Genomic DNA, 20,081 nt, shown 5'->3' with positions numbered 1-20,081 from the left:
ACCCCTTTTGAAAAAAAGCTACATTAATGTGTCAGCCATTAAAATGTTCACCGAGCAAACAAAGAAATAAAACAACGAAACAGAGATAATAACATCTAATAATAGAGACAAGTGTTCACCGATCAAACAAATAAATAAATCAATAAAAAGAAACCAATGAAAAAGAGAGAAAAAATTGATATCTATAGCAGAACGTGCAACGATCCATAGACAGGAGCAGAGATGCACCACCAAATGCTTATAATAAAAAAAAAAAAAAAAAAAAAAACGGGATACACCGCATTCAATTCCCAATTTAAACGGAAAAACAAAAAAAGCTCAATGGTTGAGTTCCATACTTGTGAGTGACGAAGTTGAGATTTGAATGAGATTCGAGCTGGAAAGAAAACAAACAACGTTTGAAGTGAGATTCAACTGTGGGTAGAGAAGATATGAAACCTGGTTTGAAATATTACCTGAGAAAGCTGAGATGTCGACAACGCTAGAGTAGACCGGTAGAGAGTCGTTGCAAGAAGCAATGAAAATGTGAATGAAATGAGCTTGAGTTGTTTTTAATATCGGGCCAATAGATAACGATATTTTGAACCTTGTATTTACCATAATACCCTTATTTTCACGTGTGACTCTCGTTACATGTGTTCGTTTTTTTAATAATGACGATGCAATAATGAATTAAGGCCGAGAATTCATTTTCAGAAGTCATATTTTTTCACTCCATAGAATCACTGGCGGAGGAGTTCTCATCCCATTCGAATGAGAAACCAAGAAGGTCCGACAAAACCAAATAAGATTCTCATTCTCAGAATCGTCAGAAACGATTATTTAGAGTGATGCCAAACAGGGTCTTAATTTCCAAAAGCCTTGGGTAGTTTAAGAGATAATCAATCCCATATCCGGCACAAGTTTAACAGTTATTTTCGTGAAGGCAAGAAACCGGTGCTACCAGGACAGATACTCGTACCGGATGTCCTACTAGGGTTTATATAGGGTTTCTGTTCGGCATCTGATCTGCTAGGACAGGAGGTAAGAGGGAAGGAAGGCGACCATGACTTCTTTATCCTGCCATGGCCTTCCCGATTTGGCGCCAGAGTCCCTCGCTGCTTCCGGTCGAAGCGCGGAGAAGCTGAGCCTTCCTGCCCTGCAATCGAAGATGAAATGCGACCCTGAAAGCTACGAGTCCGAGCTCCTCCTTCTCTACCGCCATTTCGATTCCGTTCTTCATCTCTTCCAGCAGCAAGCTTCTTTCAACTTCACTTCGATCGGCGGGGTCGGTAGCGACCCAACTGTCGCCAAGGACCTGGGCGACATGGCCATGTTCTTGGCTCATGTCACTCCCTTCTATCCCAAGCACCTCGCAGATTTTCCTAAACAACTTGCTGACTTGCTCCGCTCTTCTTCTCGGTCGCTTCCGTCGTCTCTTCGATGCCATCTAGTTCAAGCCCTAATCCTTCTCATCAATCGCAAGGTATTCCAATTATCCCCTTATTGCTACTTTACTTTTGGTTCTATGTATATTTACATTTTTCCACAATTACTTAACACTCTGATGCTTGTAACGTATATCCCCGAAACTAAAAAAAGAAAAAGGAAAGCACATGTAAATTATAGTTTGGAATTTCTATGAATGCTCTTGGTTTTCTTTTTCAAATCTCCATGCCGGAACAATTTGATGAATTCTTACATGAGCTTTGGGAATTTCTGGTATGAATAAACTCTACTGGTCCTTAAAATTTGAATCTGCAAGATTTACTGATTTTTTAGTGCAATATTCGTTTGTGAGTGATCAAAGAGTCTTGATAAAAGATGAAAAAACTATTTTAAAAATATATTAAATGGAGAACACGTAAAGGGTACTAGTCAAGGATCAAAGTATAGTCAGATACTGATAAAGGCATGGATATGAACGAAAGATATAGAAATGCTTGGATACGCTAGTGAAATGCATACAAATCACAAATCACATTAATACATTAATAATACTAAACCAAAAGCTGAATTATTTATGAACAAGATATAAAGACATGAGAAATGCATACTTCAATATGTTATATGAAGAGAAATGTTACAATAAACAATACCGGGACTCTAGAACATTCAAACATTGTACACTAATTATCATACTTTCATTTTTATAATTATAATTTTCAATTTTATTAATTTTTGGGAATATTTATTAATTTAGTATTTTATTTAAATAACAACTATTTTTTAAATAATAAAATGTTTTCATTTTTAACATATAATCTTTTTATTTTACACACAATTGTAAAATAAAACAAATAAGTCATTTAAGGTAGATAAAATAAATTATATTTAATTTTCAGTTTTTATTATATCTTTTGGGAAAATAATCTTAAATTATTCGTTTCAGTTTTTATAATTATAATTTTCTGTTTTCCATTAATTTTGTTGGAAAAATTTATTTATTTAGTATTTTTATATAATAACTATTTTTTCAAATAATAACTATGTTTTCATTTTTAACATATAATTATGTGTAAAATAAAATATATAAATCATCTAAGGTAGATGAAATATATTATTTTTATAATTTTTAGTTATTATTATTTTTTTGGAAAAATTAAATCATAAATTATTATTTCAGTTTTCATAATACTATTTTTTAACTTGTATTAAAGATAAAAAACAATCCGAAAGTACTCAATTTACAATTTTGTCAAACTAGACACGGATACGCCTCCGTATCGGTGTGTATCAGACCGTATCCACCGATATGGTGCGATAAGCTCTGATACGGAGGCATATTGTACCAATACGCACGACTCATAGGTTACATATCCAGTTGTAGCGTATCTTGTATCCATGATCATGGATACGGATATGATACGCCCCGTATCGGGAGTATCGTATCGATACCTTAATCCTTGGGTGCTAGTGGTAAAATTGGAATTACCGAAGACACTAAATTAGATGAAGGGAAAGATATTAGGACCTGATGGTATCCCAATAGAAGTGTGGAAAGGAATGATAGAGGTAGGCAAACTATTAAATAAAACAATGGAAACAAAGAAAATGTTGGATGAATGGAGAAATTGCATTGGTGTCAATTTTTAAAAATGAGGGCGATGCACAAAGTTGTAATAATTATTGTGAAATTAAACTTATGCGCCACACTATGAAACTTTGGGAGAGTAACTAAGTAGAGGTTATTGCATGAAATAAATATTTTAGAGAACCAATTTAGGTTTATGCCAAGGAGATCAACCATAGAAGTCATCTTTCTGTTAAGATGAGTGATAGAAAATTATAGAGAGAAGAAGAGATATCTTCATATGGTATTCATAGGTCTAGATAGAGCATGTGGTAGTCTCTAGAGAGTGGTGGGTTTTGGAAAAGAAAGGAGTCCCAAATGGGTATGTGACTAATTAAGGATATGCATGAGGATGCAAAAATCATTATAACACCCATGGGTGAGGCTTCATATTTTATTGTTAGAATGGGTTTTCACCAAGGTTCAACACTTGGTCCTTATTTATTTGCAATAGTCATAGATGAATTGATTACACATATTCAAGAGCATGGTTTTCAAGGTGCCAAGCCACCAAGGCAAGGATATGCGACAGAGGGGCGCCTTGTTGCCTTGTCGCCTAGTTGCCTAGGCGATGGATTTTTTTTTTAAATAAAAAACATATATATCCTAGTGTAGTTGCCTAGGTTCCATACCATATTTCCTTAAAGTATAGAAAATCAACATATTCATGAGAAAAAAAAGAAGAAAGAAAAGAAAACTCAAAAAGTATAGGGGCTTTTGTTATAGGAAAAGAGGAAGAGAAAAGGAGAAGAAGAAGATTAAACCCTAACAAATAAGAAAATAATAAAAAGAAATTAATATATAAACACACAGAATGGATATTTTAGTTTAATAATGTCTATTTTATATATTTATCAAAAAATGTCTATTTTATAATTATTATCTAAAAAAATTAAAAATACGAAAGTGTTTTATAACACAATATACAGAACTGCTTGGTTATTAGGTGAGGCGAGCTTCCAAGGGTGCCTTGTCGCCTAGGCGTCACCTTGACAACTATGTTCAAGAGGAGGTCCCATGGTGCCTGATGTTCATGGACAACAACATTAAAAAGAAGAGGTTCATGGACAATTGCATTAGAAAAAAGAGGTTTTAAAACAAGTAGGACTAAAACAAAATATATGCAATGTAAATTTAATAATAATAATAATAGGAGTGCAGACCAAGTTACACTTAGGATTGGAGACCAAGAGATAACTCAATGTGACCTCATTTGTTACCTTGGTTCAATAATTCATAACAAAGGAGAGATTGAGGAGGATGTCACCCATAGAATTAGAGCATGATGGGAAAAATGAAGGGTTGCAAATTTGCATCTGGAGTCTTATTTTATTTTATTTTTTTGAAGGGTAAGATAAATTTTATTAGAAAGCAGCAAGCTTATAGTACAACAGCTCTCTAGCCTCAGTGAACAGCCAAGAGACCATAACAGATTACAAGCTCTAAAGGGAGTGGGATCTTAACAACTCAGACACATTCTGATTTATGAAATCAGATTTAACAGAAACCCAAGAAATCAGTCTGCTAACAGCAGAATGGATTACATCTTCTGGGCTCTTCTCTTTGTTACAAAAAATTCTACTGTTCCTTTCAGTCCAGATAGACCAGAGTACAGCTGCAGGTACACACTTCCACACAATCTTTCCTTTTTTCTTCAGACCTTAGACATTCCTGCAGCACATTAGAAAGTCTTTGATTGAGCTTGGCATAACCCAACTAATCCCAGCTGCATTGAGAAAGTGATCCCACACGGGCCACACCTTAGAAGTGAAAGTACAATGTAAGCCCAAATGGTCAATCGTTTCAGGGATCATACCACAAAGGCCACAAGACAGATCCAAGAGATGCAGACTCCTTCTCTCCAGATTTGTTCTAGTGAGGCACTTATTCAGAGACATAGCCCACACCAGAAAGCTCACTTTTGAAGCGGGGGGGGGGGTAAGATTCCAAACTTGCTTGCAGGGGGAATCTGATAAACCTGAACTATTCAATTTTAAAGCCAAAGATTTCACTGAGAATCACCCATTAACATTTCACTTCCAACCAAGGTTCGAAATTTCAATACGTATCAGCCGATACGTATCGTATCAGGGGCTTTCCTGATACGCCTCTCTAGGGGGTGTTTTGGGATTTTGACCAGTTCACGGGGTGGATGGACCTTAAAATCGGCTCCTCTGAACCGGATTTGAAAAAAAAAATCCAAAGAAAAAACTATCGATACTGCCCGATACGCCTCTACCAGCATGTCGGGCGTATCGATATTTTGAACCTTGCTTCCAACACCACTTATCCTCCTTGCTGATGTCGATTTCTTGCCTCTATAACAAGTTCAGCAAATTCATCACTTCCCCAATTTCCCAATCAAATAAATTCCTTCTGAATTGAGGAGCCCAGACTACAGAATTTTCAGACCAAACATAAGAATCAGCCACCAAAACATCTTGGTCAGAAAGCACATTGGAAGAGGAGAGGGAAGGTTTCAGCCAGGGTACAGCCCAAACACCAAGGATCTGTCCAGAACTTTAACCTTCCCCTTTACCTACTTTAAACCCCACCCCTTCGAAAAAAGTTGGGAAACACTTCATGATTCCTTTCCAAAGAGAACAGCCTCAACTTGGAAGGGAATCCTGAGTGCACCAAACTCCCCACATCACCCCAAACTTGGCTGCAATTAGATTTCTCCACCAAGCATTCCTTTCAGTACCAAACCTCCAAATCCACTTACTATGGAGGGCTGTGTTAATTAATTTTCTAATACCCAAACCCCCTTCTTCAATAGGAAGACAGACTTGCTCCCACTTATGGGATAGGAAATTACTACTTCAGCTAAAAGGAAAATTATATAAAGCAATTTTTTGTCAGTGATGTTGTATGGAGCAGAGTATTAGACAGTTAAGAAACAAGGTGTCCCAAAAATGAGTGTGGCAGAAATGCAGTGGTAAAATAGGAAGAAAAAGGTTAGAACTGAAGCCATATGAAGGAACCTAGGAGTAGCTCCAATAGGTGACAAAATGAAAGAAAGTAGATTGAGATGGTGTGGTCACGTGAATAGAGAAGATTGTCTACAACACCTTTCAGAAAGAAAAGTGATTTGTTTCAAGTTGTAGGGGCTAGAAGAACTAGGGGCAGACCGAAAAAGACATGGGTGGAAGTAATAAGAAATGATTTTAAGTGCCCATAGTTTAATAATGGATATGGCACTGAACAGAATGGATTGGCAAGACAAGATTCATGTAGCTAAGTTGCGTAATTGAATAGGAAAAGAAATATCTGTGGTGAAACCAGGGTTTAGTCACTGTCCTACTTTGTAGTTGGAAGTAATGTGAACACAATTTTTAAGTGATAAAGACAAAGCCCACTAAATTGTCTTTATCGCTTAATGAAATCAGTTATCTTCTCTCATGTACATCCCTCCCATTTTTTTTTTTTATCTTCTCTCAAAAAAACATTAAGTGATAAAAAAATGTGAATAGAATTTTACTTGTTATTCATTGGAAACCACAACTGATTTAATTCATTGTCATGCTTATAGGATTCTATAAAATTATCAGTTATAAGTTGAGTGCAAAGTGAATAAAGAACCCACAGTCCAAGCACCATTTTTTATGCAATACCCTACTTAAGACCAAGCAACACATGACATTTTTTTTTGATAGGTACCAAGCAACACATGACATTGTAAATAAGCAAGAGATTATTCAACTTAAACTCTTTTCTTTGTTTGCCCTTTTTAAATTGTCACGTTTTTTTTTTTTTTTTTTTTGTTTCATAGGTAGTTGATATTGGAGAAACTCTTGCACTATTTATGGAACTTCAAACTCTAGGAGACAGGGCTTTAAGGAAGCTAGCATTTTCTCATGTAGGGCACAGCATTCGGCGCATGAATCAGACACATAAAAATGAAGCTAAGAATCGAAGACTACAGAATATCCTATTTGCAATGCTCCAGGTAGGTATTAAATTTTGATATGCACTACTAATTTCTTTGGCATTGTTAGTATTATTCTTTGTATGCATTCTAAGTTTTTAATTGATGCTTATTAAAGGAGAACTAGACTTTACAGATTTAACCAAGTCAATGCATTACTAATTTCTGAAATTGTTTGTTGTTTCAGGAGGAGGATGAGTCAAAAGCTAAAAGATCTCTTGTTGTACTTTGTGATCTTCATCAGAGAAGAGTCTGGTTTGATGATAGAACAGCAAATGCTATATGTCTTGCATGTCTCCATTCATCTTCTAGGTATCCATTTACCCCAAAACTCCAAGAGAAACATGGAACTTCTATTTTATTCTGCACTGTATGTTTTCATCCATCTTTGAGGCATGCATTCTCTTTTGAATAACAGGGAACATGTCTTTTAACCTGAACTCTGCAGGATTATGATTGCTGCTTTGTCATTCCTTCTTGGTTATGAAAAGATTGAAGAAGCTGATGATAGTGAAGATTCAAACAGTGAAGATGATATGGCTTCTGAAAATCCTCAAGTTATTCTTAGTAGGGAGGCTGTCTACAAGGTAGTTAACTCAATTTTATCCTATTTATGTTAATGCTAGTGAAAGCTACTCCTATTTTTTGTTTGCCATGTTCTGTTGCGATGCTGTCTAGAATATGCCCTCTAAAGCACTTTATGTATTTGATTTTACTCCTCTTTGTATTTAAATAAACCAAACTTTCGTTTCTTCTTGGTTGATGATGAACTTAAGAAGGTTTTGAAAGTAAGATTCATTTGGGGAAGCAACTTTTTTTTTTATAAGTATTGGGGAAATAACTTCTTGTGGTGTTGTATTGGGTATTATTTCTTGTGTTGTATATTTGGGAACAGAGATGGGCAAATAATGAGTGGGTTGGGTTAATGGTAGTTCATTCAGAAAATGAAGCCATGGACTTGGTTTCCAAAATCCAAATTTTGAATTGGCCACGATGCTATTAAATTTTATTAGATTGGCAAACTTTTATTATTATTATTATTATTATTATTTCATTTGATATGATCTCTTTCTGTATGGTAAATGAAGTTCTCTTTGGTAATTTTGAAGATATTTGCTTTGTAAACCTGCTTTTTTGTTTTCCTTGGTCAATTTTAGATTGTAAGATTGGTTATCTCAACTGGTTTAATTTGTGATATGGAAGATACAATGCTGCTGTTTGACTATACCTGTTTATCTGCATTAGCCAATCTGGAGAATGCAATTGTCAAGCTTGATATTGAGGAGGACAGTAAGAAACATAATCTCTTGGGTATCTGTAAGGGGACAGTGTAGGGATAATTCAGCTTTGAATCATTTGTCCCCAGAGGTTTTTTGAGCTTAACGAGTCACAAGTATTCCTTATTTTTTGTAGAGTTTCACTGTAATTTTCTGTAAAGGGATATACCCTGTATGGATTTTTATTTTAATACAATATACCTTACCATTTTAAAAAGAGTGAAGCTTGATATCACCAATCTTCTTTGCTACAGTCAATATGTAGCAAAATTGTCAATACAATTCTGAAAGTCAAATGTGTGTAGTATTCTTATTGACTTGGGTATGTGACCATGAATACTGCACTCTATCAAGTATTGTATCTATTACTATTGTAGTTATCATTATTAAGATGTCTGCACATAGAGAAGAAGATTTTCTTTTGGAATTGCTGCAATTGACTTTTATCATTTTAACTCTGAAGCAGAATTAGGTATTGCTGATGTAAAATCTATATTTCTCCCATCATGAAGTATATTTACCAGGAACCTGTTTTGCTTAAGCAAAACCTCCAAATGACTTTTCCAGAGGGATTTGGATATTAATGTAGGCTTTCTAGTTTCTACATCCCTTCTCTTCTATATCAAATATGGTTCTCATGTTCTGATCGGCATGTTTTGCTCTTTTTGATGGTATGATAACTGATACATCTTTGTTTGTACCTTAGTTTCTCTAAACCTCCAGCTGTTCTTCATATTATTTTTCTAAGTTTTGTGTAAATGAATATGTTCATATAATGCCCATTTTATTCATATTTGCATTGCTTTTATTATTTTGTAGGTTTATGAAAGCTGAAATTTCTTTAGACATCAAGCATATCCTATTGTCAGGATCAGTTTATCTCACATATTCATGTTCTCCACCTTATACCAGCATCATTTATGTGTCCACTTTACGTAGGTTTAAATCCCACCATGCAAAGTACAGTTCTGAACTACTATTGTATACGAAAGCATAAAACAAGGAAATATGGATTGATGTATTGTGTTTATCATATCCTCTAGTTCTTTATTTGAAATTAGAGGATGATGGTTTGAAATGGTTGGCATTCTCATATATAGGTTTTCTCAGTGGAAAAAATTAAGTGAATACCCTTATTTTTGATATTTTAGCAAATGACATGCCACAACTCACAAATTGTTGTTTTCACAATTATGTTTTTTTTGATAAATTTGTTTTCACAATTATGTTAATGAATCAATTTTTTGTAGTTTCCCTCAATGTTTAGCACCAACAGTTTTATGTATCTCTAACCTGTTATTGCCTAACTGGACTTTATAGGCATATCACAAAGGTACAACTTCTAGCAAGAAGAAAAAGCAAGCAAAATTGCAACGTGTCATTCGAAGCCTGAAAAAGCAGCAAAACATGTCATCTGATAACAACAATCCAAGATATTCACCACTTAACCATCTGAAAGATGCACAGGTTGGTTCTGTATCATCATCCCCAGCTTTATTCATGTGACACATAGGATGTTTCTGATGCCTACCTTTCGTGCAGGGATTTGCTGAGAAGCTATTTTCTCGCCTTCAGGCTTGCAACGAACGGTTTGAGGTAGATTTTATTTAACTTCTTCTTTTATTATTCCCTGCCTTTGCCTCCTCTAGTCATATACTTATGTGGCTTGCTTGAAGAGTACTTGCAAAACACAAAAATGCCATATTACTATTTTCTAGAAAGGGCCTCCAATCAATGTTGGTTCAACTATCTTTGGTTGTGGGAGGGGTGGACTGGTTCAGTTATCTTAAAACCTATGCTTTTAGAACGCATTTTGAAATTTAATAGCCCCAACTTATAATGCTAATTATTTGGTGGCCTGGCTTGTTATGTCTTGGAAGGTAAAATTTGTGTATGAAATGCTAGTTACATGCCTACTGTGGACATGAAGGTCCTAAATTAAAAAAACAATGCCGTAACTCAATGTTGGTTGCGGCTATCTGTGGTCTTGGGAGGGGTGGACTGGATATGATCCTAACCTTTGGCATTTTTTCCCAAAAAGTGGCCACTCTCAGACTTAAAACCCATTTTCTCACACTTGATAGCTTGAGATTTTACCATTATGCCATGTAATGGTCCTAAATTTGAATATAGAAATTTTCTAGTTTTTTCTAAAATTTGGATCGTTGGTATAATTTGGACATTTTGCATTTTTGATGCAGGTTTCAATCATCGTGTGTTGTTTGTCTTATAACTATTAGGATTTGTTTGAATTTCAAAATCATCAGATAACTAAGTTAGAAGTTAATGTCATATCTCTTTGTTGTACAGTGACAGTTGCACATGAAAACACAACTAACATAAGAAGAGAGTTAGGGTTTAGAAAAAGAACACCAACAGAGTCTCTAAGAGCAAAATTTCCAATTGATTTGACATATGAGCTGACAAAAGATGCAAGAAGTTACTAAAAACAAGTCTTCTCAACAGAAATGACAAATAAAAACTAGAGGTCTGCTCACTTATCAAAAAAGAAAAAAAGGTCTGCTTTAGCAAGAGAAGACAAGTCAAAGAAAGCCTTCCACGGTTTAAAAAAATATTCCTTAGAAAATTTCAAAGAGGCCTGCTGCTTAATTTCTAACTGAATTAATTTGACCTATTAATCTTCTAGATGTATTATAATTTATGGACAAAGTGAAGCTTTGTCAGTAATATACCTTGGGATCTTAACAATATCTTTGTTGAATATGCTATTTTGCCAACAAACCATGAGTTATTTTATGTTTAATGGATGCAAGTAATAATTGGTGTCATTATTATTTTTCTCTTCAGGTGAAGATGATGCTATTGAAAATAATTGCTCGAACTGTTGGCCTCCACCACTTGATTTTATTAAATCTTTATCCTTTTCTTCAAAAATATGTTCAGGTATTTTATGTTTCAATAGAAAGCTATCCCATTGCATATTTTTGAATTATGATGACTTCATATTATCATAAATTCATAATTATCGTTGCTTTTGCAGCCTCATCAACGAGATGTCACACATTTGCTTGCATCTGCAATTGAGGCCTGCCATGATATGGTTGTGCTTTTTTTATTTATTATATCCTTGCATTAGTCTTCAGCTCCCTGTTTAGCTTAAAGATTAGGCTTCCATCTTTCCCTTCAATTTGCCATTGCATCCTATCCATCTGGCTAATTCTTTTTTGCCCCCTAAATCAGGTTCCCCCTGATACAGTTGAACCGTTATTCAGACAGATTGTAAATCAATTTGTACATGATCGTTCTCGTACAGAGGTAATTCCTAACAGTCTGTTACCCTCATTGTTTTGCTGAATTGGCATGAGATTAACTTCTGAGATATACCTGTTCTGCTAGGCAATTGCTGTTGGATTAAATGCAGTAAGGGAGATGTGTCTGCGCATGCCTTTGGTATCGTTAACTTTATGTGAACCCTCTCTATTAGTTGAAGATGCATATTTCATATTCTAAGATCATTTGAAATTCTGTAGTTTTGGTTCATTTCTTATATATTCACTTCCCATTTCATTTTTTCTTTCCATGCCTTCTGTTCATTATTTGTAGCTTCTGTTAATATATGATCTTTGAACTCTTACTTATCTATCTTTTCCTGACAAACCAGTTGATGACAGAGGATTTGCTGCAAGACCTTGTATTATATAAGAAGTCACATGAGAAAGCTGTTTCAACTGCAGCTCGTTCTTTGATAACGTTATTTAGAGAGGTTATATAACATCCCCCTCCCCCCAACTCTCATTTTTCTCATCATCAGGTCAATAGAATTAAAACTGTCTTTAATTTGCTTACAGGTGTGTCCTTCATTGCTGGTTAAGAAGGACCGTGGGCGTCCTACTGACCCAAAAGCAAGGCCAAAGGCATTTGGTGAAGTGAATGTAGTCAGCAATGTTCCTGGCATTGAGTTACTACAGAATGATGATAATGATGATGAATCTGAATCCAGTGGCTCTGATGGTGAGGAGGCTACTGCTAGTGGTGATGAGCCAACCCCATCATTTTGTGTGGGTAATGACTCTGACAGTGAGGAGGGTTATGAGGAAATGGGGGATGAGAATGATGAACTTAAAGAAAGTAATAAAGTGGATGAAGATGAAGAGGAGTATTATGATGTTGCTTTGGATGATGAGGAGGAAGAGAATGAAGAAGAGGAATCTGGTGACTTTGACAATGATGATGACGATGAGGTGGCTGCTATTGATGTTAATTCAGTAGGGGAAAATGGTGAAGAAGAGGGGGAAGAACATATATCACGAAAGAGGAAGTTACTTGATTTAGATGGGCAACTTAATGTTGCTGATACTAGTCTTCGGGCTCTGAAGAGATTAGCTGGAGCAAAGATGGGGCGTGTTTCTTCTGACTCAACAGATGGTATTCTTTCAAATGAAGATTTCCAACGTATTAAAGAATTAAAGGTATTTTTTCATACGAAAGATTGCATCTCTCATTTCATGGCTTTTTTTTTTCAGTTTTATTTCCATTGAGCAGCAAGGAGCCATTTGCTTGTTGTAATTGTAAAATCTTGGGCTGGCAAGCATGAGAGTGCAGGTTTGAGCCTGAGAGTGTATCCGCCACCCCTCTCAATCATTGTTTTAAAATGCATGGGAGGCGTACGCCTGGAGGCGCACGCGACGCTCCCAAAACGCCCTGAGGCGTATGCCAGAGGCGCTGACACCTCTGAGGCGTACGCCTCATGTGCTTTTTTCATGAGGCGTGCTAGAGGCATACGCCTCATGTGCCTCATGCACATCTTATATAAAAAGACAGAAAAAAAAGAAAAAAGGAAAAAAAAAGGAAAGGAAAGGAAAGGGAAGGAAAAGAAAAAGAAAGAGAAGAAAAAAAGAGAAAAGAAAAGAAAAGAAAAGTAAACGGTCTGGAGGCTTACGCCTCTTGCGTTCTGAACTACGCCTCACGCCTCTGCGTTTTAAAACATTGCTCTCAATACCCCAAATAGTTCAGCCAACATTGGGTAATGTCTTTATCTGCATTGAGTAACGATTGTGTTTAATGCTGAGATTTAGGTATAGTGGAATTTGGATTTTGAGAAATGAGCCCAGAATCAGGGTTCAGCAATGCACATGATTTTAACAACTGCCCCCACCCCCCTGGATTTTTCACAGGGGATTGGGTTGCAACTTTATTTCATGATGGTTTCAACTTGATCAAAAACCCGAACTGTTGCCTATGGCCCCATCTGTCTTCACCTGCTAACCTTTTTCAAGTCACTGATCACTGACTATTGCCTATCAACCAGAAAGAAAACAATACTAAACATTATTGTTGTGCTTTAATTGTTATTGCCCTTATGCTTTATTTGGATCATATTGTGCTTCTGATTGTTATACGCATTAATATTTTGGTTGATTAGGCAAAGAAAGAAGCAAAGCTTGCTTTGACCAAGCATGGGCTGTTACCCAGTTCTGAGGAATTAAGTGTTAAGCGAGTGGACCCTGCTAAACTTGAGGTAAGTTTATCTTTTCTTTGTTGGTGCCTTATTGCCTATATTTTGCTACTGTGGCTACAGATATCCGAGTGAAAATGCCAAAAGTTAGGTCTGCACTAGTCCCGACGTCTCCCAAGACCCCCAGATATCTGGACTAACTTTGGGTAATGGCCTTTTTTAGAATACAGATATCTGTGCAAGAAGTAGAACTATGTGCCTCAAAACAGGGAGTATGAATGTAGGAAATGCTTACAAGCATGAGGAAACAGTAGAATTATCCCTTTTGCTTGAATTTTATTCTTCTTCCTCAACTCCTCCCTCTTCCCTGAAGAGAAGAAACTTCTTTTAGATAATGTGAAGTAATATTGAATGTCTGGTTCATGTTTACTGGAAATGCAAGTGCTAACAAGCTAGTGCTAATGTCTTATAGGTTAACGTACGAAAAAAGCTAAGTAAGGAGGAAAGACTTGCTTTGGTAAGAGCTGGAAGGGAGGACAGAGAGAAGTACCAAGCTCGAACTGCTGTAAAACAGAAAAAGGTCTCTTATCCTTTTATGTGCATTCTTTTCTTGCACCTTTCTTGTTATTTCCTTGTTTTCTTGTTAACCTTCTGCATTGGCTAGAATGGCAGTTTTTAGAAACAAGCATTCTTCCTTTTTTATGAATAGCTCTGGGTTCAGCCTGATCAAGATGCGCCAAAATCTATGCTGGAAGATAACTTATGGGCTATTCTTAGAATTATGTTCCTTAAAATTTTGTAAAACTAACATGCTTCAATCATGGCGCAGTACTTGATCAGTTATTAGTATTACTGAAATACAATTCAGTGAAAGAGTCAAGACATTCGACGTTGGACAAATAGCAATCAGATTTTGAGCATTCTTTCTTGACATGTTCTCCCTACTATAGCTTAAAACTAACAGTGTAAGATGTTTCCATTTTCAATTTTCTTCTAATCTTCTGATCAAGTGTGGTTTGATCATGAATAACAGACTGGTGGTTTGAGCAATCGGCAGAAGGAGCACAAGAAGGCAATGCCTCTAGCTGCAAAGAGAGCCAAGGTTGCACGATCTCGGCTTGAGAAAAATAAACAGAAGCGGACCTCTGGCAAGCAGTTCCGGGGAAGGAAAGGCTGGAAGTGATTTTAGTTCTATCATTCTGTAACAATATATAGCCAATTTTGTTTATGATTTGATTAAAACACTAAGATTAGCAATAATTGAGATTGCAACGCTGATAAAGAGGGCATGGTCTTTCTTTTACCCCATGTTTTCTATTTATTAATTGAATCTTAGTGAAAAAAGGAATCTTGGTGCTCTCTATGTCGGTGCTTTATACAACTACTCAATTAGCTTGATATCAGTGATGGAAAAGGTGGGAGATATCATTATTCATTAGCTATGTTCTAGTTAATTTTGTATATTTTCTCTGATCATCGTATTTAGACAGAGGTACATTTTCAGCCTCTAGGTTCGAGTCTCTGGTCTCAGTAAAGAGATGTAATGCCTCGGGAACTAATGCTCTACATGAGTGTAGCATGATTACGCCTTGTGGTACCACATACCACTGTAATAAAAGTTCCATTTTTTACACAGTGAGACCAACTGGTCTGTTGACCCGGAAAAGGTCCTACCCTTATTGCTTGGAGAAAGAGCCTGCGGAGATTCATTGTTTTGGGTTGAATTAGAAATTTAGAATACGACAACTCTCTGTTGATCACTATCTGCTTTGGCCCTTCAAGACCCCAGCATGATATCTGATTGACATTATTATGTTTTGGAAGGGGTCACAGGCTCACAGCGCACAAGTGCTTTAACTTTTTTTTCACGCTCTCGCTCTCTCTGGAGGTGGGGGGGATTATTCTTTGAGAAGACGTATGGTACTGCAACGAGATTCATCATTTCCTATGATTTTTTTTTCGTCTCGTTGGCATGCATTCGAAGTTAAGACATCTTAATTTATTCAGTTACGTGTTTAGGTCAAGGACCAAAGAATCTCCTGCCGGTGTTTTAAAACTGAATCACGGCCCTTGCTGTAGACCGACCTTAAGTTGGATGAAGTGACATCGTGGGCCTACAGCAGTGTATAAAAGGCCGTGATTTCACGGTTTTAACTCGAGTTCAGATATACACCCCATAAGGGAGTGTTCCACAACGTCCCACAGCACATTACTTCCGTGTATTAAGAATATCTCCCGATGATTTCTCCAACGAGAGTAAGCTGATTTCTCCTTGGGGATGACAAATGAAATAATTTCATTCAGACGGCTGCAGTATAAAATCTGACTACGTGACAACTTGGAAGAATTTTAACGTATTTAACATTTTGTCCTACTCGGTTAGGGGTTTGATGCATTGGACTCGTTTCATTTGATGGAAAGATTACCAAGTGTGACGGCAAAAAAAAAAAAAAGGCCTTGCCTTACTGATTTTTTATTCACACAACGGGCCTGGGCCGCCAGGCTCAACATTATTTACAAGAACGTCCTGTTAAAAGTTCAGAACGTACAACATAGTTTTCATTCCGAATCATCTCAGACATGAGACACCACCTACCTCTTGTTATACAGCTTCTAAAGCGACCCTAACCTACTTTTCGGAGAGAGACTTTTTCCCATTTACTTTCAAACACGTAGAAAAGGAGTCTACAAACGTGATATTGATGGATGAAATCAGTCAAAGGAACACATTTATGAAAAAAATTCCTCTTTTTAAGATAAGGAATTTTGAATAAAAATGATATCATCATAGTGGCTCATCGAAATGTTGTAAAGCCTCTGGTTCCCTTAGCATCCGTGGTCTCTCGTCTCTTATTCTCTCCTCCTCTTGGCCAAGTACAACGAAGACATAGCTTTGGCAGACATCACTCGCCTCACAAGAAGTCTCCACCTTGCATCGTCCCCTTTCTTATCAAGTTGCGCTCTCAATTTGAATTGCCTGTCATATATCCAAGCATAAACAAAAATATCAATGAATAGCACCATGAAATTAAACAGAAAGGCAAAAAAGATGAATTAATTGTTTATTCTCCTGTAATTAATTCAACACCCTAAAAATTTAATAATGGCGTTAGAAGAGGTGATGCTAAGGAACAGCTAATGTCAACATTTTACAAGGCATCCAACGATGGAATAACCTTCCCAGCCCTCCCTGGGGGACGGACATTATCCGCCCGTCTGTAATGTTCACCGGCGATGGTCCACCAGTCTATGGAGAAACGTTGGCTACAAGTATATCGTGATCGTCCAGCTGGCAACCCTTAAACCAAATTACACGACAATGGATGAATTCAATTCAACATCCTAGCGGATTCCAGTTCTACGTAGTCTATTACATACAACGTGGCATGCAGCAGATTCCGAATGGGACGAGTTCCGATTGGCTCCCCACGCAGCGCGCTCCACACGTGGAACCTTCACCATAACAAACCGTAAACCTATATAAACCATCTGATGATGTCATCATCACTTCTCATACTATCATCGAGAGATATTTCCGATACACGGCGGGGATGTGCTGTGGGGCGCGGCTGCGTGGGGAGTCGTTGAAAGAGAATCATGCGACTGGAATCACCCAAGTACGAGGAAGCGGCAAGACGAAGACATGTCGACGATCTTTTGCTTGCTTAGGTCGGTTTAATGCTCTATTAAATTAAGTGGTGGAATGAAGAAAATGGAATCAAGATTCAAGGCCGCTATGTCAAAATAACAATAATAATAAAAAGAAAATGAAAACCATTGGGTGTTGCGTGTTGGGTCTCCCCCGCTCTTATTAGTCTCTATCATACAAATCACTAAGTACCTGCACATAGGAACTCTGCAACAATCGGTTTGGTCACACATGGAAGAGTGAAGCCGGAGAAGTTGCCACATCTGCTTGCAGCGGCAGCAACCTCCGTTCACCCTCTTGTTACACCCAGCGAAATGTCGAATCAAGAGCTGTACACCGTGGCAAGTGCTGAACTTGCTGCAGGGTTCCCTGTTCTTCGTGGGCTCCTTATCGTATGGCCCAACACTCGTGCAGCCTTCCGTACATATGTGTTCCAAGCACTCCATCGCTTCGCTTAGCTGCACATATAGATTCTGCTCCTCCCTCTTCTTACTCCGCCGCTTCCGCCTCTGTTGTCACATTATAGTATATACGCGTTAATAATTTCAGTTTATATATGTAGATCGCAATGCAAAAGATGGAGAAAGAGAAAAAATGTTAAATAAAATAAATGTTTTTAAGTTACGGACCGATTCGGTTTCATCAAGGAACTGTAGGATCTCGAGTTCCAGCCAAGGATCGTGATTTTGCAGGAATTTCCATCCTTCTGTGTTCTCCACGGCTTTGAACTCGTTGGACACCAACTTCATGCACTTGAGGTAAAGATCCGGAGCATCACACATTCTCGCGAGTTTGAGCACGTCCACCACGTTCTCCACAGTCAACCGTCCACTCAACGCTCTCGTGCATCTCTGTTTCAGCTGGGGTACCGAGAACACGTGCGACAATGCCAATAGATGGATCCCGTAGTTGTCCATTTCTTCCTCGGTGCATCTGGTATTAGGGAAAATTTTCGTTATTTCACGCTCCACATCTAAAACTGATGCAATTTCTACGCGACCGGAATCCTTGATCTCTCTTCCCTTCCGGGACAAAGAGAGGTACCGGAATCCCTGAACGGAGGCAGCAGTTTTTCGTCCTCTTCTCCATCTTTTCTTGACAAACAAGTCAAAGAAACCTGAGCTGCGCCAAACCAGATCCAAAGATCTTGGCCAGTGATCATGTAAACTGCAGGATATACATCCAGGATCAAGTGGCCAATGTAATCCGGTTGCTCATGTGAAGAAAAAACGCCCGGCGCATTTCAGATTCGATGATACCTTAACTTTAGTTGAGGGAGGAACTAACCTTAATGAATACAGAAACCGAACAAACGCGACCACGGAATCACAGGGAACGCCGAGAATAGGAATTATGTTCTCAGAAGTCGAACGCTTTCGAGGTCGATCTAAGATGTTCTCCAACACAGGTGAAACCGAAGCCTTCGATTTTCCAGGAAGGAAAAAAGAAAATATCAGATCTCCGAAATTGAGAAATGGCTCGGGAGCAACAGAAAGCTAAAAGTCACGAAGCACAAAAGAAAAATCTTTTATATAAAATGAATCAATTGAAAATATTGATCGAAGAAAACAGAGCATATGATCATCTTGAAATAAGAGCGTTAAATCTCTAGGAAGAAATTAAGCCAACTGGAATCGGAACGAAGCAGTATTGATCGGGTACCAGAATGCTAGAATGCGCCGGGATGCTTAAGCCGCCGGAAGTTCGGATTTGGACGTCAGGTAAGGGAGCGCCGACAGAAGTCTGATGAGTGAAGTCGGAAAGGCAACGGAAAGCCGGGAAGTTGATCGGAGAAACGGTCATAGTTTGCATATTGCTTGTATTGGAGCGAGCGAGAGAATACTTTTTGTTTGAGTAGTTCAGCCGGCGCGAGCATGTCTCCCGATTTATAGGCAAAGAGGCCCAATAGAAATAGAGCCATTAAAAAAAGGGTTTCTAGAGCAAAGCGTGTTTGTTTGGTTTCCATTTATGCCCTTGAGGAGTGGTTAATAGCTCTCTACTGGCTATTACGTATTAGAATTTGGATGGCGCGGGATAAAACCACCACGCCTCGTCAGCAACGAGTAAGGTCGATTTAAAATACAAACGGGTTTTGGTGAACACAGGCGCTTCCTATGTCCTTCTGACGTGGAAAGGTGGAACTCATACCAATCCATAATATCAGTCTAGGGTTTGGTCGATTTATTGATTGAATGAATTTCTATTTCTATTAAACTTTGAATTGAGCCGAGCCTTAATCCAAGCCTCGTATAGTTTAAATTCTACGTACGGTTTGGAATTTCTCACTACATTACTTGTATGCCTGTTCACTTTTGCAGATGGAGATGGACTAATTGAGTCTACCTTTACAAGTTACAAACCAAAAGTAGTAACATGAAATTGAAAAGCCAACACTGAAAACTACCCTCCCCAAACGGGAGAATTAATTAATATAGTTTGTCCTAAAATTGAAGGAGAACTGGAGAAGAATACAAGAACGTAAACCCCAACGTAGAGGTAGGTAGGTAGGAAAGGAAGGAGAGCAGGAGCAGGAGCAGTAGTAGTCAGGTCAGAAGGTCTAAGCATCGTGACACTTTCCTACCAACTTCCTGCGGGTTGCATTTGCATGTATTTTGGCTTGGACTCACTGGAACCACGTTTTTAATATAATACATTTTTACTAGCTGGGCCCAGATCCAATTGGTCATGGGCCCAGTGGGATATAAAAGGAGATCATTGGGCTACCTACAAAGTACAAACACATTCTTATTATGTTTTAA

General features: G+C 37.6%; 2 protein-coding genes across 4 annotated transcripts; one reads left to right on the top strand and one right to left on the bottom strand.

The window, feature by feature from the left end:
- The first annotated feature begins 730 nt into the window (after positions 1–730).
- On the top strand, positions 731–15,036 carry LOC104591560 (ARM repeat superfamily protein). 2 transcript variants are annotated; one of them, XM_010250432.3, is made up of 15 exons: positions 731–1,465; positions 6,825–7,001; positions 7,168–7,292; positions 7,429–7,567; positions 9,578–9,724; positions 9,800–9,853; positions 11,066–11,161; positions 11,259–11,318; positions 11,459–11,533; positions 11,615–11,668; positions 11,880–11,981; positions 12,067–12,687; positions 13,641–13,736; positions 14,146–14,253; positions 14,707–15,036. In XM_010250432.3, the coding sequence occupies exons 1-15, from the start codon at positions 1,046–1,048 to the stop codon at positions 14,854–14,856; spliced, it is 2,424 nt and encodes an 807-aa protein (XP_010248734.1). In that variant the 5' UTR covers positions 731–1,045; the 3' UTR covers positions 14,857–15,036. The 2 variants fall into 2 exon arrangements, with proteins under 2 accessions (XP_010248734.1, XP_010248735.1); XM_010250433.3 differs by having other exon boundaries at positions 1,273–1,465; positions 6,916–7,001.
- A 1,069-nt stretch (positions 15,037–16,105) lies between these two features.
- Positions 16,106–19,211, bottom strand: LOC104591561 (BTB/POZ and TAZ domain-containing protein 1). Of its 2 annotated transcripts, none has more exons than XM_010250434.3 (5): positions 18,985–19,211; positions 18,610–18,743; positions 17,952–18,255; positions 17,515–17,831; positions 16,106–16,650 (listed from the first exon to the last, which is right to left on the bottom strand). In XM_010250434.3, the coding sequence occupies exons 1-5, from the start codon at positions 19,132–19,134 to the stop codon at positions 16,524–16,526; spliced, it is 1,032 nt and encodes a 343-aa protein (XP_010248736.1). In that variant the 5' UTR covers positions 19,135–19,211; the 3' UTR covers positions 16,106–16,523. The 2 variants fall into 2 exon arrangements, with proteins under 2 accessions (XP_010248736.1, XP_088759627.1); XM_088903501.1 differs by having other exon boundaries at positions 18,610–18,818; positions 18,985–19,201.
- Between the last annotated feature and the right edge of the window lie 870 nt (positions 19,212–20,081).

The sequence above is a fragment of the Nelumbo nucifera genome, chromosome 4, assembly GCF_055504915.1.
Source record: "Nelumbo nucifera cultivar China Antique chromosome 4, China Antique-T2T, whole genome shotgun sequence".
Classification (NCBI taxonomy): Eukaryota; Viridiplantae; Streptophyta; class Magnoliopsida; order Proteales; family Nelumbonaceae; genus Nelumbo; species Nelumbo nucifera.
The sequence above is the reverse complement of the archived record's forward strand: the minus strand, read 5'-3'. Positions and strand labels throughout refer to the sequence as shown.